Here is a 21,632-nt window from a genome sequence, read left to right on the forward strand (position 1 = left end):
TCATGAACAGTAACAGCAAACACTGATATTTATTACATCATATTCTTGACTGTTTTCTATTATGTAATGAATATGAACTAGCACAAATCTAAGCGGATAAAGAAAGTTTGTGTACTCTTACAGCACATATAACGTATCCAGGTGTTGATTGTAACAGAAAATTGAAGAAGTACTGTACTTTTTACATAACAAGCAAGATGGTATTGACATTATGAATAGATAAATACTTTAAAGTGAAGGCAAAACGACCACTAAACGATAACCACATGATAAAAATTTTATTGTGAAGGGTGAGGCAAAATCACTGCAGTCGGTCAAGGGAAAGGTAAAAAGGTGACAGACAAGCTGTGTTTTTGAAAGATGTCTCGAATGTCACTATTATAATGTCACTATTATAACATTATACACTTATAACATTATATACAATGTGTTATTTCTGCAAAGGTAATGCAAGATGTTTACTAGCCCTGTTTGGGACAGAAAAACAGTGTAAGATACTCATTCCTGCCGCCTACATTAGCAGACAGGTAGATTTATCTGCTTGTAATGCCACAATGTGTGAACATTTTTCAGAAGCGTATTTCAGCAGATGTAGAATATAGTCTTGAAATATATCCCTAGGAAATATTATGCAGCGAGACAAGGATAGATTAACTCAGGGCTTGATTTCTCCAAGGCTCCTAAAAAATTCATTGTGTGGGGAATGGTTTGTTGTAATTTGATTAATTATAATTTTGAATGTGAAAGATAAATAAATAAATCTTAACTCATGGACTCTTGGCTTTTAAAAAGCTAGTGAGTTACCAGTTGTAATTTTGTTTGGGAATATACACTACTGATGCACAATACCACCTGATATCAACCATGATAAAGGCCTTAAGGTGGATCATTTTGAGGTTATACTGATATTGTGCTTACATGGTACATATTTCTAAATGAATTTATGCTTAATCAAATTAAACCAAAGCAAACTTGGAGCTTTGTTATATTCCTGCAGAGGGAGAAATGGGGGTTAATGGGGCCCAGAGGGTCAATTTTTGTGTGTTGTCAATGTTAACTGCTTTGTAAAGACTGAACACCTCTTCTATACATCATATTAATACTGGGCTTATCTCTGAGGTTGATGTTGGTGGTGTGTAGAAGTGTCAGTGGGCCGTTTCTACAGCTCGTGTATTCTTTTCCAAAAGCAATGAGACTGAGAGGATGTAAGATTGCTAAACTTAGAGTCCCAATGAGGTAAGAGGAACAAAGCAGGGGGCTTTGGAAAAGGCTAGGTTTTCTAAATAACAAACATACAGACACACACACACACACACACACACACACACACACAGCAGGCAGAGGACAAAGACCAAGCTTTGGGTGTGCTGGCAAAATATATGCAGAGGATATGGTGGTTAATTATATCAAGATGAGCCCAATGGTAGTAATTCCAGAGATTGAGCAATGGACACATGTAACACCACAGCAAGACTTGAGCTCAAGAAGGCAGAGAGACGGAAAGTGGACCTGTTAAAAGAATTTTCAGTCCATGTTAGAAAGCACTACTCCCAGTACACACAAGTATATACAGATGAGTCAAAAGATCCAGAACATCAGACACCCGGGGCTGCTTTTTCAGTTCCAGAAAGGAAAGTTGGAATAAAGCAAACTCCAAATTATCTGGGAGTCTACTCAGTGGCGGTACTCTTGGCTCTGCAGTGGGGAGAGGCGAGTAAACCAGGAAACCTGGTTCTATGTCAGTTCTCAAGGGCCTGAGATCCTTCAGCTCCAGCCACCAAGATATTCTGTTCAAAGTATTACAAGTAAATTCCAGACTCATTCAACGACATATGTTAATTGGGTTCATGTAGGTTCTGGCACATGTAGGTCTGAGGGGAAACAAAGAAGTGGACAGATTAGCAAAACAAGATTTACATAGAGACACTATAGATTTACAAGTCCCATTAAGCAAATTAGAGGTCAAGGTAATAGTTCGGAGTAAAGCAATAGGAAACAAATTCAATTCAACAGTAAGAAATATAGGTAGGTCATGGAAAGAAGAGATCATCTGCAATTGAATAAGGCGAGATCATTCCAACCTAAACAGCACACTCACTTTAATAGGAAAGCATCCAACCGGTTTATGTGAACACCACTGACTGTATATAAATATTTATATACAGTCAAGGGTGAGCAATGTCAGGCTGAGGACACTGTTACAGATGCAATCATAGATTGTACTAAGTATGATCAAGACAGGCAATATATGAAGAAAGAGCTCTGGAGGACTGGAGTTCAGGAGCTCAGCATTAAAACTTTGATGAACCTGCCAAGTGGGTTTGAGTTTATTAGAAAAACGGGATTAATGGGTAGGTTTTAATCTCTGGTCCACACTCCGAAGCAGAAGGTGGCGGTAATGCGCTTAATACGATGGTTGCCCGTAGAAGAAGTAGAAGAAGAAGAAGTAAAATAGACGAAGAAGAATCGTAACGGAAGGAAAGCGTTCCCCTTCCTGGGTGATGTTAATTTAAGCTAAATAAACACGACATAATGACATTGAAATATATTTCTACTATTTCTGCTGGTTCACATCGGTTTCTATACAGCACAAGGTAGTTGTCCAGCCCGGGAAACACGTTGTAAAACGCGGCTGTACCAAAAAAACAAAGGTAAGTTCACCGAGCTGCGTGTGGAAGAAGGAGAGAACATGAAGTGAAACTAGGTTCATATTACTGATAATTTAACGTTTCAGAGACTATTGTGAAATGTACGATTTTTATTTATAGTGTTGTATTATCTTACACGATAGACTAGAAGCCGATCTCAAATTCGGCTTGATTAGATATACCAAACATCGCTTATTTAAAGATCATTTTTGCCCATAACGGTCGTTTCACGTGTTATTCCGTACGTCGGTTTCAACCGTCGTTAGCTGACGACCAATATGTTAAATTACGATATGAGTGACATTTAATGAAAATGTAGACCTGTGTAGAGGATTATCTGCATGCCGAATTAACCAGTAGACCCTGACTATTCTTTAAAATCTACAAAGTCCGGTATTACATGTTAGGTTCAAACAAAATGAAGGTGGCATTAATTTGAAAGTTTAAGCGAACGGAGTTCGGCGCTGTTCTTTTTCTCTCAGCATAGGTTGCAGCTGCATATTAAAACTGATGCTGAAATATTTTTTACATTTACAACTAGACAGGCTATGTTCTTTTTTTTTTTAAAGATGTCTTTATGATTCACAAATCCTAACTGGGTCTCAAATGGTGTATAATTTCCAAATGTCACTTATTTTTCAACGTTATACTACATATAATGTTACTTGTGCTAATGCAAGATATTTGTAATCATGTGTTTAGTTCTGCAAATTTTTTCACACTAATTCAAATTATATTATGAAAAACAACTACAATAGCTTCAGTAAAACAAGTAATAGTAAAGTTAGGTTTCATATATTTTGATGGAAAATAATGAGAATAACCGTCCTCTATTTAAAAAAAAAAAAAAAGTATAGCCCAATATAATAAAACACAAATTTGCCTCAGGGAGCTTTACAATCTGTACAGTAATACAACATCCTCTATACTTAGACCCTTGATTCAAATTAGGAAAACCATTAAATGTCATTACTGTGTGTATATATATATATATATATATATATATATATATATATATATATATATATATATATATATATATATATATATTTATATAAAATGTATTTACCTGCTGTTCATTACTTATGTGGTGCTGTTTCTTCTCTTCCTACAGGATGGCGTTTCCGTGTGTGCGACTGTGCACTCCGTACAGAATCACAGGGCTTCAAGTCTGTGGTTATGCAACACTGAGCAAAGCATCCAAACCGCAGGAGAAAAGCAGCAGCGGTCCAGTCTTTCAGTATGTTGGCCAGCACAAAAAACCAAACCACAAAGTGTTTGTATGGGGCTTTAGCTTCACCGGTGCTCTGGGTATCCCCAGCTTTGTAGTGCCGGACAGCGGCAGGAAGAAGCCCCGCAAATACCAGCTCACTCCTTACCGCCTGGAGACTGCAGAGCAGGTAAAATCAGCAGAGGAAAGTCACTTTATTCAGCTCCATGTGGAGCCTTACAGGCTTGGCTCTTGTAGATTTATGGACACTGATCGTTTTTAAATGTAGTTTCAGAAAGATAATACCCAAACGTTTGAGAGGTATTATTGGTATTATCAGCTAGGTATTGTCCTGACAGAAGTTTTTTTTTGTGATCACATTTTTACTGCTTTTACTACGTGTCACAAAAGTCATTAAGGCATTTAAGTCAAACAAGAAACAACACAAGTGGTGCCTGTGTTATTCTCCTTATGCACCTCAATATCTCAAAAAACAATTGAAACTGCAGTTCAGTTCTCTTATTCAAAACATCAACACAAATCAATTTTTTTTTTTTGAAAATACAAAAATTGTATTAATTGTTTTTGTATTTTCTGTGTGGAGAGAGAAACAAACAAATAAACTCACCACCCTCAGTGTCTCCTCAGTCCAGAGAAAAGTCTTAAAAAATTTATTCAATCCTGTTCAGTTCATAATGCTAAAAACTGAATCAAGAGGTTAATCACACCTGTGTAGATCTAGCAATGATGCACACAGGATTTATATTGTTTAATGTGCAAGTGATAGTCGGGGTCGTCAATTTGGATGCAGTTTATTTCTTTAAGGGGCAGTCAGGTGATTTTAATATTACATTCCTGGTAAGTGTGATTTAAATCCTGTGCAGACTGCATACTGATGTGCCAGTAATATTTACCTTTTTGGTTTAAAACAACAAATCATGTTCCTTGTTTTAATGAGATAAGTCAGTATGTTGTTATAACAAAATATTTTCATTTTGTCAAATAACAAGAAAGTTTTGTGATACAAGATGGGATGATATGTTGAGATTACAAGTAAAATATTTTGTAAAAAAAAAGTATAATATGAAAAATATCTTGTTATAACAAGAAATTGAGCAAATATTTTTTGTCATGGGGCAACAATACGCTGCTGTATGTCTGTGTAAATAATACAATTACTCGTAAATATTTAAATAATACTAATATTAGTAATAACATGAAGTTTTGTTATTTAGAAAGCCTGCTGGTGAGGGAAGTCACCTGGTCACATTTCCTTGTATATTGAACCAGCTCCAGTAATTTAATTGGTAATGATAAAATCTTTCTTATTACAAAATATTTTAAAATCAACATTGTGGAGTTTTGGATAAAACAGGAACACGAGGGCTTTGTCTTCCATGTCCACAATCCACAATAAAGCTGAACTCACCGGCTGCTCTTCTTCTGTGGTAGATCTCTTCTGCTGCTTGTGGTTACGGCTTCTCTCTCATCGCGTCCTCGACTAAAGATGTGACCAAGCTGTGGGGCATGGGCCTGAACAAGGACTCTCAGCTGGGCTTCCAGCGCACCCAGCACAGCCGCCGTAAGAAAAACCAGATTGTTTTACAAAGCCAAAAATACTGTCAGCTGCCCTCTACTCTGCTTAACTTACTTCAAAACTTTTTCAGCTAGTTCCCCTTCAGTTTTATGAAGTCTTTTATTGACTTTAAAGTCATTTTTCTTGTTTTACAGCCCAGCTTTACACCACTTTCATCAACCTCATTTCTAGCAGCAGCAGGCAGCTGTTTTCATAGAAAAGTCTCTGATAAATCCACTGTACACTACCTGATCAGCACCTGACAGACAAGGTTAGCAACTAGCTGAAGAACATTTAGTAGATAAAGTGCCAGATATTTTCCTCAGGAGTTGGTGGAGGCCAAACAGGAGCTAAAAGCACGGGGACTATTACTTGTACATTCATTAGGTGGACAAAGACGTGACACCACAGGAACGCTGATGACATTCTGTGTCTGCTGGATGTGTAACTTTATGCTAACATCTTCGCCATTTCAAATTTATAAGGTGATGATGTCAAATGTGTTTTCAGCTTGTTCTGCTGCCGCCAAGAGGCCAAAAAAGATGAATGCAAACTTTAAAGATAAACGCTGCCATCGGATACACCGTGTTTTCTCACATAAAAGACAGTAAAAGCCCCGTCTCTGATAACGGCTGGGGCCGTGGTTGACATGAACAAATAAAGGCCGGCCCCAAAACAGGCTGGAGAAAAAACAAAGGTGGATAAATATATAATGTACATGCCAGTTAAGCATAAATAGTAGTTACCTGGATGAAACTCCGGTTCTATGAGTACATGTGTAGCCCTCTAGCTGACTGTCACAGGGAAGGGAGGGGGACGGAGGAGATATTGTTAAATACAGGGATGACAGCGCATATTTTAATAATAATGACGGCAGTGACACTACATGATCATGAGTAACCAGGGTAACCAGCATGCTACAGCTAGGTGGTGCACTGACAAAACGTTCCGGGTGGAACTCAAGTGCTAGAATTATTGTCCCACAGGTCGGAGTAAATAGTAGTTACCAGGATGTAACTCCAGTTCTATGAATACGTGCGTAGCAGATAATGCAATAACAAAAATGTAATAGAGCAAATGGAAGCAGATCATCAAATATGCTTATCAAACAGAGGGAATTAGAAATAAAGACCTCTCTCTGATGTAAGCCTGCTTCCAATAAAGGTCTGATTTTGAATGTAGCACAAATATAAGTAGAATAGAGTAAATACCAAGAAAAAGCAGCACCTACTCTACGGAAACACAAAGTTTAATAGCAACATGACGGAAATACCACACCACAGCCCACACTGTCTGACCAAGTGATGCAAGTGATGTGATGCAAAAGCATCACAGCAAAATGTGTGGGTTCAGCAAATAGGTGTTTTTGAGAATTACCAGGTGAATAATCTCAGTGCAACGTGTACCCTGCTAAAAATGTCCTTCACAATTCCTTAAGAGTCCTCTGTGATGCCTTCAATTTGCTTCTTCTGTCTGACCAACAGTCCAGAACCTAAAGATTTTCAAATGACTGTTGTTTATGTTGAAGAAAAACAGCAAATCCTCACATCTAAGAAGTTGAAACCAGAGAATGTTTGGCACTATTGCTTGAAAAATCACTGAAATAATCGATTTTCAAAATAGTTGCCGGTTAATTTTCTGTCAATCGATGAATCAGCTAATCGTTGAAGCTCTATACCCCGCCTCACATCCTAATTTTTTCCCGATGCCCTGTCTCTACAGATCAGGGTTATGACTATGTGTTGGAGCCCTCGCCTGTGGCTCTGCCTCTCGTTGAGCCTCTGCAGACCAGAGTGGTACAGGTTGCATGCGGCCGGGCTCACTCTCTGGTCCTCACTGACCAAGAAGGAGGTAAGAGACTCATACTTCCTGTGCGAGCATGAAACTGAACCCACAGTAATACGCGGTGAACATATATCACCCTCAGAGGAGACGTGACAGCCGAGTGTTCGTCACAGCCTGTTAGAAGAGAAAGAACACCTGGTATTGTGTAGTTACCAACCACTTGTCACACTGTTTGTCCTTCTACTCCCTCCACCCACCACTCACTGAAAATGAATTATTATCAGGCAGCTGTTAAAGCTCATTTAAAAAGCCCATTAGGGTTTATTAAATTAGCATACAGATGTTCTAACAAGCGACATTTGATGTCAGAGAAATCTGCATTTGTAGAAGCACTTCTGCTGTTGTTCATTGAGGTATAATTGTATTTTTTTAACATTCCTTTGTGTTTAAGGTATTATCATGTTTTATCAGGTATGTGCTTTGCTGTTTCTTACTGTTGTGTGTCATGACTGTCATGACTCATCCACAGCATCTGTTACTTTAAAAGATCCGGCCGGTGATATTCTATATTTTTATTATCTCCAGAGTCACCAGAGCCTGATATATCGTATTTCTCTGTGCCGTGGAGCTCCGTTGTTGTGTAAAAACTATTAAAAACACATCAGTGAGCCACACTGTTGCCCCGGACGACATGTTCCTAAATTACCACAAACACATATGCTGTGGATGATTCTGTCTCTACTCCGTCATGCTGCCAGAAATACTCACAAGCCACCAATTATGTGTTAATCCATGGCTGAAAATAGTCCCCAACAAGTGAACTATTCACTTCTGTTTGAGTACTTTTGTTAAAAAATTACTTTTCTTAAAAAATGGCCCAGCTGTCTCAGGAAATTGCTTTTAAAAAAATTAAAATATATATTTGTGAGCGGATTTTCATGGGATTTGTTGACCGTAAGGAAAAATATAGAATAATACCAGACTTTAAAGCAGCTATAATCAATATATTTTTTAATAGTAACAATGTATCAAACATCAGTGAGTGATGTCAGAGGCGTAGTGATGAATTATCAGCGACTCTGCAGCTCCCCTCGGCTTTACGGAGGTTTATAACGAGTTTCAGCTCATTGTTTATCTGTCTGGCTGCAACTTTACTGTTTTGGTTCACTCTCAGTGCTCTTATAGCTTCGCTTTTGGACACAGCACGCAGCTGTTTTCAAAGAAAAAGCTCTAAAAAGCCACTGCACACTCCCTGCTCAGCACAAAACAGACACAGTTAGCTGTAGACTAGCTGGTGAACATAGTGGAGCATTTAGCAGCTAAAGAGCCAGATATTTCCCTCAGGAGTTGTTAGAGAGCAAAAACAGAGCTTAAAGAGAGTGAATATTGGAATTATATTCACCAGGTGGACAGAAACACGACTCCAAATGAATGATAATGTTGCTCCGTAACTGCTGGATGTGGAAATAAGGTGACGACATGTCTATGTCCTGTATCTGCTGCTCCAAGTAGCCAGAAAATCTGTTGAAAAGTTTTTCCACTAAGTCATTAAGCCAGAGTGGATAATAAAATAAGGTAGAAATGATGATCAGTAGTATCTGTATCAGACTCTCCTATCGTACTAATTTATCATCATATTCATTTCAGGCAAAAACATTTCATCTGGAAAAACAGATGATATCGTTAGTCAAGCGGGAATGAAACTAATACAAATTTAATTATGTTTTTAATCTTTTAGTTTACTGTAGGACTCTAAATTAAACAGTTTGCATATGAGAATAAAACTTTGTTAATTTCACTACAATAGATAAGAAAGGGTACATTAGTGTATTAAATTGGTGCTTAATTGCCATATTCACAATTGTAAACCACTGTTTTACAAATTGAGCTAAAGTAACTGAGTCAGCGTCATGTAGTTCTTGCAGCTGTGATGACACACGTACAGCGAGGTAGATCACAGATTTTAGGAGAATTAACCAAGACTCCCTATAGTTTTTGAAATATATATTTATTACATTTTCTTCAAAGAAAAAAAACAAACACCCGCAGCTCATCTAGTTTGCAAGTCAGTTCTGTAGCTCTGACAACAACAGTGTTCAAATAATTAACTGTGTTTAATCCCACTGAAAGCCACCGCAGTGAAAACAGTCCAGGAACGAAAGCTCACATGAATGCAGCTGCTTCGGCTTGTTCTTCCTCTCACAGTCTGACACGCTCACCCTCTTCTTTCCGTTCTCTCTTTCTCTTCAAGTTTTCAGCATGGGCAACAATTCCTACGGTCAGTGTGGAAGGCGGATAGTCGAAGATGAAGTCTACAGGTGCGTCATAATGCACTTTACACGCACAAACACAGTGATGACTGCTAACTCAAGTATTTCAAGACTGTTTTACCAGCAGGCCCTGCAGATGTATTCTCAAAATATTTTGGTTTTAATTTGGTATTTTTGGCCGTTATTTCTGTGGGTTATGATAATATTGCACTCATCAATAATACTGACATCTGGGGTCATGGTGACATCACTACAATGGAGTCAGACAGGACGACAAACAGGAGAAGTCAGATGGGTTGTAAACAAATTGAACCAGATTATCTAAACCACTTTGTTTGGAGGTAAAACTGAAATTTTGCCTACCTGTCAGTAGCAAATCCCTCGTTTTCCACAAAAAACTCCAGATACAGTAAATCTTTACAGACACAGACTGATAATCCTCACAGACATGCAAGCATCAGGAGCTTTAAGACATGCAAACAACTCAACTGGTTGTTTAATTGTCACGGGAGACTTAGAAAGTACTGTGCATGCTCAATAGAGCATTACATCCATTAAATTAGTGTTTTATGATGAATTAGACACTTTGGTGCAGTTTAGTTCCTAGTTGGATGTACGTAATGTAATTTGAGCCTGACTTATTGTAGATATATTTGGTATCAGCGTATATGTCGGCAGATAAGTAACAAGAAATAGCAGTACAGAAATGACAAAGATATGTTTTAGGTCATTGAGAAAGGACGATGCCATTACACAGTTTACTAACTGCAGAGCACTGACAAGTTCATTTTCAATTTTCAATTCAATTCTTGAATAAAAACCTAGGAAAAAAGGTAACGCCTGCACCCTGACTACATTTGTATAGTTTAAAGACATCCTATCTTACCTGTAGAAAAGTATCACTTACGTTTCAGGCTGTTTTCATTGGTTATATCGGTACATATATTGTTGATCTGTCGGTTTGGTTCTTGAAAATGCATTCGGGAGGTTATGAGAAGGATGAGAGAGAAGGATGGGACCTCTCTAAGAGACGCTGCTGTTCTCCAGTGATGGATGGCTTATTCCTCTGTCTCATGTTCAAACAGTGGCAGTCACATCATTCACAAGATTGGAGGCTTCAGCAGCAGCAGGGTCATCCAGGTGAGTGCATCCTTTGTCTGAGCAGTGATGACAGATGGTTTGGTTGTTGTATGTGTCATTTCCTCCCCACCTGTACTAAATCTTTGAGTGCCCAGATCATGACAAGATACAATTTAACCCTTGCCCAGTGAACAATCTCCACTGTCCATATTGCTACACATTCATTTATTGCTCAATTTTTTCATCCTGCACTCATACTGACGGTCTATTTTTAACAAGGTCGTTGTTGGTTTGGGTGTTTGTGTGCATTTAAATGTAGATTTAATGTCTTTTAACATCATTCAAATGGGATCTTATCACTGAAGATGCATGTTAGTGTCATCTTTTGTTGTTTCTCTCCCAGGTGGCGTGTGGACAGGATCACAGCCTTTTCCTCACAGAGGCGGGGAAGGTGTACGCGTGTGGATGGGGCGCAGATGGACAGACGGGTTGGTGCACTTTACGAAACAAAAAGTGTCACGTTTTGTTTTGGTCACGTTCAACCCCCTTAACCTTGAAAGCTAGATGAAAAAATATGCTCTCTACTCTACAGTAACCATTAGTTAAGTTGAACAGAGACACATTTATGATAATAACTGCTACTCGTGCTGCATAATCGTGTGTTGAGAAACATTTGTAGCAACAGTAGAATGATGCAAAATAAACTCCTTTTGCAGAATCTTGTCATTGCTGCTTCCAGCTCAGGCAATGGCAAGAAGTCCTGCTCACTTCAGCTAATATATTACTCATCAGTTATTCCAAAACATGTCTTCTTTGTTCTCACCTCTGTCTCTGTACTGTAGTCACCCAGGAGCTCTATTTTAATTTAATAGTATTTTAAACTCGTAATAAATTGTTTTTATTCTCAAGTTTGTGAGTAGGAGTAAAAGTAAAGCCTTTTTACTTTCCTCTTCAAGTCCAAAAATTCCCTCATAGCAATTTGAGGAATACAAGCTCTGGATCATTCCAGGTCTGGGACACCACAAAGTCAGCTCCAGTCCGGTGGAAGTGGGAGGGGATCTGGCAGGGGTGGAGGTGCAGCAGATCAGCACGTACGGAGACTGCAGCCTGGCCGTGTCCAGAGATGGACAGCTATACGGATGGGGCAACTCTGAATACCTGCAGCTGGCCTCGGTCACAGAGGCCACACAGGTGAGAACAAACATGTCGTCGTGTCGTACATTTGACTGATTGATTCGATCTAATTGAACCTCAGTATGAGCGCTCATATGGCACAAATGATCGCTCGATGGCTCTGGTAAGGTCTTTTTACACCTGTCGGCCATCTGTTCAGGCTGCCAAAAGGGTTTTCGCAAGCTGCTCAGTTCTAAGCGCTCACCAGCCAAACACATAAAATATGATCATGATCTTAATTAAATTTGGCCCCAAAATTAATCGAGAGGCTACTGCACATCAGGGGACAAAGCCTACAATAATGTTTCTGACAGTTTAACAGTGGTTGAAGAAATACTTAGAGCGTTAACTTATGTAAAAGTACTCCATTACAAGTAAAAGTCCTGCATTCAAAATCCTACTTAAAGGTATAATATGTAATTATTCCACATTAAAATGTCTAAAAACAACTAGACCTATGTGATATATGTTGTTGAGTTGTGTACTTACATTATCTCAAATGTTTCCAACAATTTTCAAACCCAGAGAAATCTGTAATTTAATCAAAGTAACGAACCGTTTTATTTGGTCGCATGTCGATGGCATCATACCTCCTCTACCAAAGAGTAAACACGCACAAGACGGCAGCGCTGTTGTCGGGCCTCTATAAAGGGTCACATATTAAATCTGAAGGGCCGTGAGATGATGAATAGTGAGGAAAGAAGAAAAAACGAACAGTTTGTGTTTGTTAATTATTTTTCTGATTTTTCTCTAATCTTTGCTTTTTCTTGGAGAAATATTAGATAGTTTTACCTCTTTGGGCCTCAAACAGTAATTTGACTAAAACAATGTGAGAAGTTGAGAGGTGAAATGTCTCTGATTGAACTGCTGAAAACTCTCAGACACAAGCAAAAAGGTTAGAAACTACTGATATGTTATTTAACGATGTATTATATTTTTATAGGCTTATATCATATGTTTTTGTTATGTAAAATCTTAATCTGGAAAATAACTTGTGACCACAGTGATCAGATAAAAGTAATGGAGTAAAAAGTACAATATTTGCCTCTGAACTGCAGTGGAATACAAGTGGAAAATGAAAACACTCAAGTGGAGTTGAGTTAATGTACTTACTTGTTTTCCACCGCTACAGATGAAGCATATTGAAGGAAAAATACCCTGCTACCTCCTTAGATTTCTTTTGTATTAGTGTGATAATACCGTCCTTAGTCTTTCCATAACATCTCTTATATTATTTATGTTGAACTTGAAAGATCATTCTGAACCTTGGAAACAATCTCAACTCAGCGTACTCACCTTATAGCTCGATCTGGAGCTTTCGACTTCGTATCACACGGTCTTCATCTTAAGATAAAGTTTGCTTAGTTGTCATGGAACTGTAAATGTTCAAACTTTCTGTTATTTTGAGTACTTTTAGGACTTCTCATGTATGTTGGCTTAAATTAAAGACTGAGCTTGACTTCATCTGTTTATAAAGACCATGTGATATGGTCAAAAGCTCCAGAACAAGCAACCTCACTAATTATCATGTAACTCCATAGCTTAGTTTTTTTTTAATATATTTCATATTTTGGCAACATGAGTCACAGCATTTAGAAATACGTGAGAGATAAGCAGCAAAGCAACAGATGCTCGCTGTCATTGAGCTCTTGTTTATCTTTTCCTCGTCTTTCAGATCAACTCTCCTCGTCATCTTCCTCTGAAAGGCTGCGGGAAGGTGGTTCAGGCAGCATGTGGTGGCACACAGGTGGCCATAATTAACGGTCAGTTCACACAAGAACACACAGTTAATGATGATGTAGAGAGAGTAGAAGTTTTCTGATATGATAAGCACAGCGGTCTAACAGTTTTTAGCTAAACTCAATCTTTAGTGACAATATTATAGGTATTATAAAATGATGTGAGCATATGTCAAGCAGCTTGATATTAATTTTTCAAGATTGCAGTTGTTTACTTACATCCAACCGTGTAAATGTTATCTGTAAATATCTTCACAAGATTGAAAGTCCCCTCCACTCGAACATGTGTTTTTCTTCTTGTTACTTCAGTTGTTTGAGTTTCACTGTGCAGAGTTTGACACCAGAAAGCTGTTTTTCACATCCATCCGCTGAAAGTTTCTCTGTGCTCACCTTAAATCTGAGTTTTAAGATGTGTACGAGCGTGATTTGTGACATCACAACTAGTTTGTAGCCAATCGTGGTTCAATATTCAACTTACACAAATATGGTGTGAAAACTTGAAGCCTCCAGTGCACAAACACTGAGAATAAACTTCACAGGAGACATCTTGTGTCCAACACTAAAACCTTTTAAATGAAAAATATTTACATATTCATAGAATCTGGATTTTTTAATGAGGGAAAAGAAGATGTAGTCACATCAGACACAAATTCTTAATACATGTCTGGAGGGAATCTTTAAGCTCTTTATCGCAGTAAAAGTTCTATTTTCTGCATTTTGAATTTGACCAATTTTACCACTGATAAACATTTCATACCACAAATGTCAAGAAAACTACAATACATCATCATAATTTCTACTTTGCGGCTGAGAGAGTCCTAAACAGTGACATCACATACACTCTTAGGAGTCTTTCTTGCTGAAAATGAATGCAGGAAACTTCATAAATAACTAAGTTAACTTTTAGCACGATTGCTAGGAGGTATTTGTTTAAGAAGTTTCCTGTTTGTTTTTTACTGTACTTGTAGCTAATTCTGTTTGCCCAGATTTATTTTGTTTTGTTTTCTTCTGTTTGTTCTGTTGCTTATTTTTAATTCATTTACTGTAGCAACTGTTCTTGTGTGTCATTATATTTGTATATATTAAAAAAGCTAATAAAAACTCTTAATTAAAAAATAAGAAGTGTGTTTTCTATGACATCCGTAGCTTTTGTTTCACTATCTCGGTGTATAAGTTGATCTATGTCTCTGAATCTTTTTTTCCAGAAAAAGGAGAGGTGTTTGTATGGGGCTTCGGCATTCTTGGAAAAGGCCCAAAGCTATCAGAGTCGTCCATTCCTGAGATGATTCCCTCCACACTGTTTGGAAAATCAGAGTTCAACCCATCGGTAGCTGTCACCAGCATCAGATGTGGCCTCAACCATTTTGCTGCAGTAACAGGTAAGAATATTAACTTAAAGGGTGTCAACCAGCACAAAAAAAACTCTTCAAGACTTAATTATAAGACGTTTATGTCAAATCAGTGTCACACCAGGAGATACGAGGTTTCCTGATGTCACTTTATTGCATCATCATCTTTTGAATTTCAGCTTTATTCTCCTGAGCTTTTTTAGCAAGTATAAAAGATGAAAACATAAAACTCATAAAAAGCACAGTCATTCTGTCTCATCCAGTCTGAAGTGCAAAAGTGAAGTACGAGTGTCTGGGGGAGCAGTTTACTGTTGAGTCACGTAATTGAGTCTTTTTATGGTACTGAACAAAAAAGTCTGTTCTGTTGCACGTCTTGTTTTTATCCCTCCTGATGTGGATGATGTGAATAGTCTGACTGATCGATTGAAAAAGGCCTTTTAGTCAGTTTTTATGCGTCAGACTCAAGCTGTGTTTCGACCGCAGGAACTTTTCCTCAGGTCCTAAGAACCTACCTGCGTTTCCACTTGAGGGATCAGGGTCTAAACTAAGTTCCAGGGAGATTCTTTTACCCCCCCAGAAGTCTCTGCTGGTTGGGTAGTACTTTCCAAAACGTACAGGAACTTTGGGGGCGGGGTTTGCGGGGGATGACGTCACTGATTGTTCAAACACACAGCCTACCGCTTCATTCATAAAACAAGGAAGTACTCTCGGATTGATTTAGGACCAGTTTAGGACGAGGGGAGGATGTTTCTCTTTATTTGTTAACGTTAAAAGTGAAGTTAGGCTTTGTTGTTGTCTTCCTGACTCGTTTTGAAAAAGATGAGAGAGAGAGAGGGAGCGGCGGTAGCGAAAGCAGCCAGTGAATGAGAGAAATAAAATGTTATTTTCTCAATGTTTCATGACGGTTACGTTCTAAAGCAGAAATAAATAAGCATCAAGATGATTTAGTGTGGAGACAGACGCTCTTAGTTTCTGTTTCATTATCCTCCTCTGAATTTCTCCTTTTCATTCATTCACTACATCCAACTCATGCAGCAGTAAATACAAAGAACAACAGGACAAATCTGTGTTGTTGTTTCCTCGTGTTAATACTGCGTCTCAAATGCTGCCATTACATTTTTCATGGGTCTAATTTGCATGAGCTACCTGGTTCTTCTGGTTCTTCTGGTTCTTCAGGAACCTTCTGGTTCAAACAGGACTGTACAACAGGGACTTTTAGTCTGGGATCAGTTCCTCTGAAAAGTACCTGGAACTTTTGGTGGAAACGCAGCTTCAGACTTCTAAACCAGACAACAGCATAAAAACTCAGAACATAACAGAAGTATTTGTATTCTGTGAAATTCAGTGACTTTTCATTAAATTGCCACTTCCTGAAGTCAATGATTGTTTCTTTGGTTTAGAGTCTGAAGTAATCTGAAGGATGCCTTTTATAAAATACCACAGTCATTACTTTAAGTACACTTTTACTGTTTTAAGTGAAACTAATATGTGATGCCCTTGAGGAGAGCCTGTGAAGGATGTTAATTTTAGGAAATACCCTTTTTTGTTTTCTGGTGGCACATTAGATGAGAAGATTGATACCACTCTCATATTTTTCCGTTAGATATGAAGATACAGCCAGCAGCTGGTTAGCTTAGCACTAACACTGGAAACAGGAGGAAACAGATAGTCCGGCTCAGTCCAGAATTAACAAAATCTTTCTACTAGCACCTCTAAAGCTCACTAATTGACACATTATATCTCATTTGTTTGCGTAAAAATGACAATTTGCTGTTTTACAGGAGGTTATGTGACTACTATGTGACCGACTATTTCTCGCTGAGAACTCATAGAGATCTTATTATTACTGTTATGTAATAATTGTGTTATAACAAAAACAAGGCGTCCCTGGTATGATACATAACTTATTGCTTAGACAGCATGGCATTTTTGTAGCAATAATGGTGCATATTTATGCTGAAATGTTATGAATTCTGGTTATTATTAATTTTTTTTAATATATTCAACATGTCTCAAAGATCAATCCATTAAAAGGTCTAACTTGTTCCAAACTGCAGCTGCTCTGTGTTTGAAGCACAGCAGGCGTTCAGTCTCACAGCGTGCTGATGTTTGATGATTTGCGTTGCAGATCGAGGCGAGCTCTTCGTTTGGGGGAAGAATGTGAGAGGTTGTTTGGGCATCGGGAAGAGAGATGACCAGTACTTCCCATGGCGAGTAAGACAACACTGACTCAATATTAGTCATACAAACAAACAACTATGCAGCTGACGCACTGTAAAACAAGACGCACACAAGCCTCTGAGCTCGGAAATGAGAGTTTAGTCTGGCGTTGTCTTTCTTGAAATCAAAATCAAATGCACTTATATATTTTTTTGTTTCTTCATGTGGTAGTGTTACAAAAAATAAACTGTTAAGAGTAAAAGTTAGAAATATTTCCAGTTGATTTTTGTCGTTCTAACCCACAAATCCTTGAAAGTAAAATAAAATGCTTATAATAAAGTCATCTGTATAAAATGGTGTTCAAAAGTAGAGCTATTTGGCAGTTCAGTGTTAGTTTTAAAAGTACATTTTCTGTGTAAAATATATGTGAAGTATTCCCACCTGAACGCCCCCACAGAGATTTCCAAATAGTCTCGCAGACTTGCATTAGTACGCCCCCGTCACTATGTTCTAAAAGGATTTGAAGGTGAAATAAAGGGCTCACGCTGCCTCTATGTGTTGCACAGTGTGCAAGCTTTGGCTCACTTATAGACCTTTTTCAGAGACACAAAGAAAATAAATGTTCCTTCTGCCCTCACTTTTACTTTTTTTCCTCTCCTTTAAGCTGCCTTTCTCTGTGTGAATTTCCATCAGGTGACTGTGCCAGGTCAAGTGGTGGACGTAGCGTGTGGTGTTGACCATATGGTGGCGCTGGTGAAGTCCCTCCTGTGAGCTCCTGCCCCCCCCCCCCCCGCCCACCCCCTCCAGCAGCGGATGAAAGGCTGGATGTTTGGCTGAGCCTCCCGCTGACCACCGGGCGCCTCAGGGAGCTGATCGGGGCTGCTCTGGAGTCTTGAAGCCAGCTGCTCTCCACGGGTGACGGTCCCTCGTGTCCCTCCGACCTACGGTGACGTCAAACAGTGTGCAGAGCAGTCGATTATGCAGCTAACTGTCACTGACACAGCTCACGTTATCCTGCATGAAGGTCATATGGTAAAAGGGTATTTTCATGGATTTATTTTTGTATTTTTGGCCATCATGTTAACATTTCACCCACCGAGTTAATTGCTGCTATCTGGGAAGTAAAAAGAACTTTGGTGAGTACAATGTAACATAACTAATAGATGACGGCCAAAACTATGAAAATAAGACCCAAGTTGTAATAAACGGGACAAGCTTCTTACCAGAAAACACTGTTAGCTTTCAAGTGGTTAAAACCTTGAAATGTGGTTGTTTTGCCTGTACATGAGAAAATGAATATGAGAGAAATGTGCTCAGTGAATGAAGTGACTCACTGTGGAACCAACAGACTCATGCGGTTTGAAATCTTTGTAGGCCTGTGAAATGTTTGTAAAAAGAACATTTTGCCATTTGAAAAGCCAGTGACAGCAAAACACACACACACACACACACACACACACACACACACAAAAGATTATCTCCCCGCCAACAGCAAATAGAGGTGAAGGCACTCTGCCATGTAGAAAACAGGTTTTCAGAATCAATTTTGCAACATGAACTTGTGTGTCATCAGAAATGCGTGCATGCTCTGCATATGAAAGCTCATCAGCAGAAGCAGAAAGCGTCAATTATGGCATCCTTTCAGCTTGAATGGATGTTGATTGTCATTATATTGCAATATGAATCTAATGCATCAGCAGAAAAGTGACTTGAGACAGGTAGTTTTATTTAGTTTTTCATGTCGTGTGAGTCTGGATGTACTGGAGGAGAAACCCACCTTACCCACAATGTTAAACTCACATTATGCACTGAAGAAAATGTCAAAATATCAAAATAAATGTATATTTTTATTTACTGAGTTGAAAGTTTTGATAACGCTTTGTTTTACGTGCCTGTAAATTCCTGATAACGTCCAAGGAGGTTTTCTCTAAATAAATTTGGTATAATTATATATAAAATATGTTCGGTTGACAAACGTTGAATTAATCAATTCTTATATATTTTTGATAACCCTATAGTCTTGTAGTTGGTGCACAGCAGTGCAACATGCAAATAATTAAATAGTTAGTGAACAAATATTTACTCGGGTTTAAATGGAACAGTTCTTTCAGGGAAATTCCCCTGGGAATCTACAAATAACAGATAATCTCAGCACCTTGTCACGAATTTTCCTTTAACTTGTACCAAATTACAAGAAGTTATTAGGAAATAATGGACCTGTAAAATAACGCCTTTAAGTGCATCTTTAACAATCTCTTTAGATTGAACTTTGCAGCTAAAACTGGCCATGACCTTTTAATTTACTGAAATTAACAGACCAGCTGATGGAAAGTTTCATCAGTTCTCACAGTACAGTTAGTGTGTAAACAAACTCATCATCACAGCATTGTTGTGCTTTGCTCTCCTCATTCAGCTCCTTTATTTTGGAGCCATTAATCACTGTGACAACTTCAGGGCCCCTCAGAGAGTATGGAAATATATTTATGATTTATTTATTTATGAACATATTTATGAAACTACTAAGTGAGCATAAAACTCACAACCTGTGATTAACCTGCAAGTGAGAACACACAGGGACAGACTTATAAACACAAATCAAGTTGGTCTCTTGGTGTGTTTGGTCCCTTTCTCAAGACTTGAGAATGTGCGGGCACTTTTCTAGAAATTTTAGGCTAACATACTTCTAAGGGGATGCCCATATCTGTTAGTTAGGGTCATATTTATCTCACAGATGTTATTGTAGACAAATGTGAAGAGTAAGCATGCTCATTAAAAAACAGGGCCTAACAGAATGAAGCTTATAGCGAGCAAAGGAAAGCCCCTACTGCCCACTCAGATCAACTGATATAACACTCTTATACATTTCCGTACAGTGAACTAAAATATCTAGCAATAAGGAACCATTTTTACAACTGAACACATCATTCCTGTCATTTAGGTTTGAGTCAAAAGATAAGGCTCGTGATTTTCTATATTTCTCTTATGGTCAACAAATCTCAAACCAACAATTAATTTATCTACTTACAAGTATAGCATGTGTATCCAACGCCTGATAAATCTTATTCCTCAGTGCTGTAGGCCTCTGTTGTCGTCCACAAACCATTAAAAGACATCAGTGAGTCACACTGTTGCACTGGGTGACATGGTCCTTCACCACAAAGAGATTCGGTGTGTTAGTTTGTTTAAAAACAGCTCCAAAGACGAATAACCGCAATCACATTTTCAGTCTCCGGAGAGTAGTTCTGTGTAAGACAGACACCACTGAGAATGCACGTATACAGAGCTTTGCAAGCTTTTTGTGCCACATATCACCACCTCTTGATTTTTAATTACATTGTTTATTTACTGAATTAAAAACATCAGTATAAAGTCAGGAGGATGTGATGTATAGCACAACAAACATCTGCCTCACACAGAACTACTCTCCAGAGACTGAAAACTTGATCGCTGTTATTAGTCTTTGGAGCTGTTTCTAAACAAACTAACATGACCAAACGCTTCATGATGAAGGGACATGTCACCCAGTGCAGCACTGTGGCTCAGTGACATGTTTTTAATAGCTTTCGGACAACAACTGAGGTCTATAGAGGATCAAGATATATAAGGCTTTGGAAACACACACAATACTTTTAAGTAGATCTATTCATTGTTGGTTTGACTCTGGCCATTAGATTTGTTGAAAATAAGAAAAATACAGAAAATCGCAAGCTTTATCATTGAAATACACTTTGTTTTAACTCTGCAGACATGAATGTAGATGTGACAAACACCTGCAGTGACATCACTCATTATGGTTGTGGCTAAAAGTGCTTTCTTAGAATAGTGCAATAGTGCAACTGGGCTCCAAATTTCAGAGAAAAATGATTTCAACTTTAATACCCAACAATGCTGTGAGATGACACTAGTAGGTTTTGAGTGGTTTGTGATGCAAGAGGGAAAATGTGTTGTTCATATCTGGCTTTGTCTGGATGAAGTGACTCACTGCTGTTTATGTGTCACTTGTACAGTTTTTATTTGTCATTTCTGTGGGTGGAGATTTCTCACCAGTGACCTTGCAACTCGAAGGAATCGATTAGAGAAGGTGAAGGGATGCATTTCAATTAGCAGTGACGAGATGCTCTTCTGTATGCAGCTCCACTTGAATTTAACTGAGAGGCGAGCAGAAGCTTTTACCGATGAGTCACAAAACTCTCTCGTAAGGAGAAAGATGATCATGAGAAGGGAAAACACTTACATACCATGTCCGCTCCTTTAACCCTGCTCTGCAGAGAGGGTTTCTGCAGCTGGAACAGCCCTCCTCCTCCTCCTCTTCCTCTCCTTAGTCTGTGTGCTGAAGTGAGCTGAAGCAGAGAAAAGGTGGCGTGTTGAGGCACCCGTGCAGGGCCACAAGGACCTGGCTGTTCTCTGCTTTGTTTACTCAGGTCAAATAATACAGGCAACTGATACACCTGCAGTCTTCCCTGCTGTTGTCTATTTGCTGCCAGCAAAAGTGGAGGAAGGGTATCAGTAGAGCCAAAGTCCAGTAGTGAAGACACTGACAGACAGGCAAAATGCATATTTTCACAGAGAAGTTCTAAGTCAGATTACTTCAAAGCTACATTATACACCTCATGATATGAAAGTGTTGGGCAGAATGAGCAAG

The 21,632-nt window shown here is 38.5% G+C and overlaps 1 protein-coding gene across 3 annotated transcripts; it reads left to right on the plus strand.

The window, feature by feature from the left end:
* Positions 1-2,460: 2,460 nt before the first annotated feature.
* Positions 2,461-18,848, plus strand: rcc1l (RCC1 like). Of its 3 annotated transcripts, XM_042432244.1 has the most exons (13): positions 2,461-2,651; positions 3,763-3,888; positions 3,970-4,048; positions 5,311-5,440; positions 7,157-7,285; positions 9,471-9,537; positions 10,575-10,629; positions 10,973-11,057; positions 11,579-11,760; positions 13,418-13,505; positions 14,687-14,860; positions 16,959-17,044; positions 17,684-18,848. In XM_042432244.1, exons 2-13 carry the CDS (start codon positions 3,764-3,766, stop codon positions 17,759-17,761), a joined length of 1,278 nt encoding a protein of 425 aa, XP_042288178.1. In that variant the 5' UTR covers positions 2,461-2,651; position 3,763; the 3' UTR covers positions 17,762-18,848. The 3 variants fall into 3 exon arrangements, with proteins under 3 accessions (XP_042288178.1, XP_042288177.1, XP_042288179.1); XM_042432243.1 differs by having other exon boundaries at positions 3,763-4,048; XM_042432245.1 differs by lacking the exons at positions 2,461-2,651; positions 3,763-3,888 and adding an exon at positions 5,094-5,165 and having other exon boundaries at positions 3,963-4,048.
* Positions 18,849-21,632: the final 2,784 nt, after the last annotated feature.

Source organism: Thunnus maccoyii, chromosome 13, assembly GCF_910596095.1.
Source record: "Thunnus maccoyii chromosome 13, fThuMac1.1, whole genome shotgun sequence".
Classification (NCBI taxonomy): domain Eukaryota; kingdom Metazoa; phylum Chordata; class Actinopteri; order Scombriformes; family Scombridae; genus Thunnus; species Thunnus maccoyii.

Excerpts from the sequence above, each read along its gene's own strand:
- rcc1l (XM_042432243.1), top strand. The coding sequence starts at position 3,764 with ATGGCGTTTCCGTGTGTGCGACTGTGCACTCCGTACAGAATCACAGGG. Across the intron at positions 9,538-10,574 it reads GTCGAAGATGAAGTCTACAG|TGGCAGTCACATCATTCACA; the intron begins GTGCGTCATAAT and ends ATGTTCAAACAG. Across the intron at positions 14,861-16,958 it reads CCATTTTGCTGCAGTAACAG|ATCGAGGCGAGCTCTTCGTT; the intron begins GTAAGAATATTA and ends TTTGCGTTGCAG.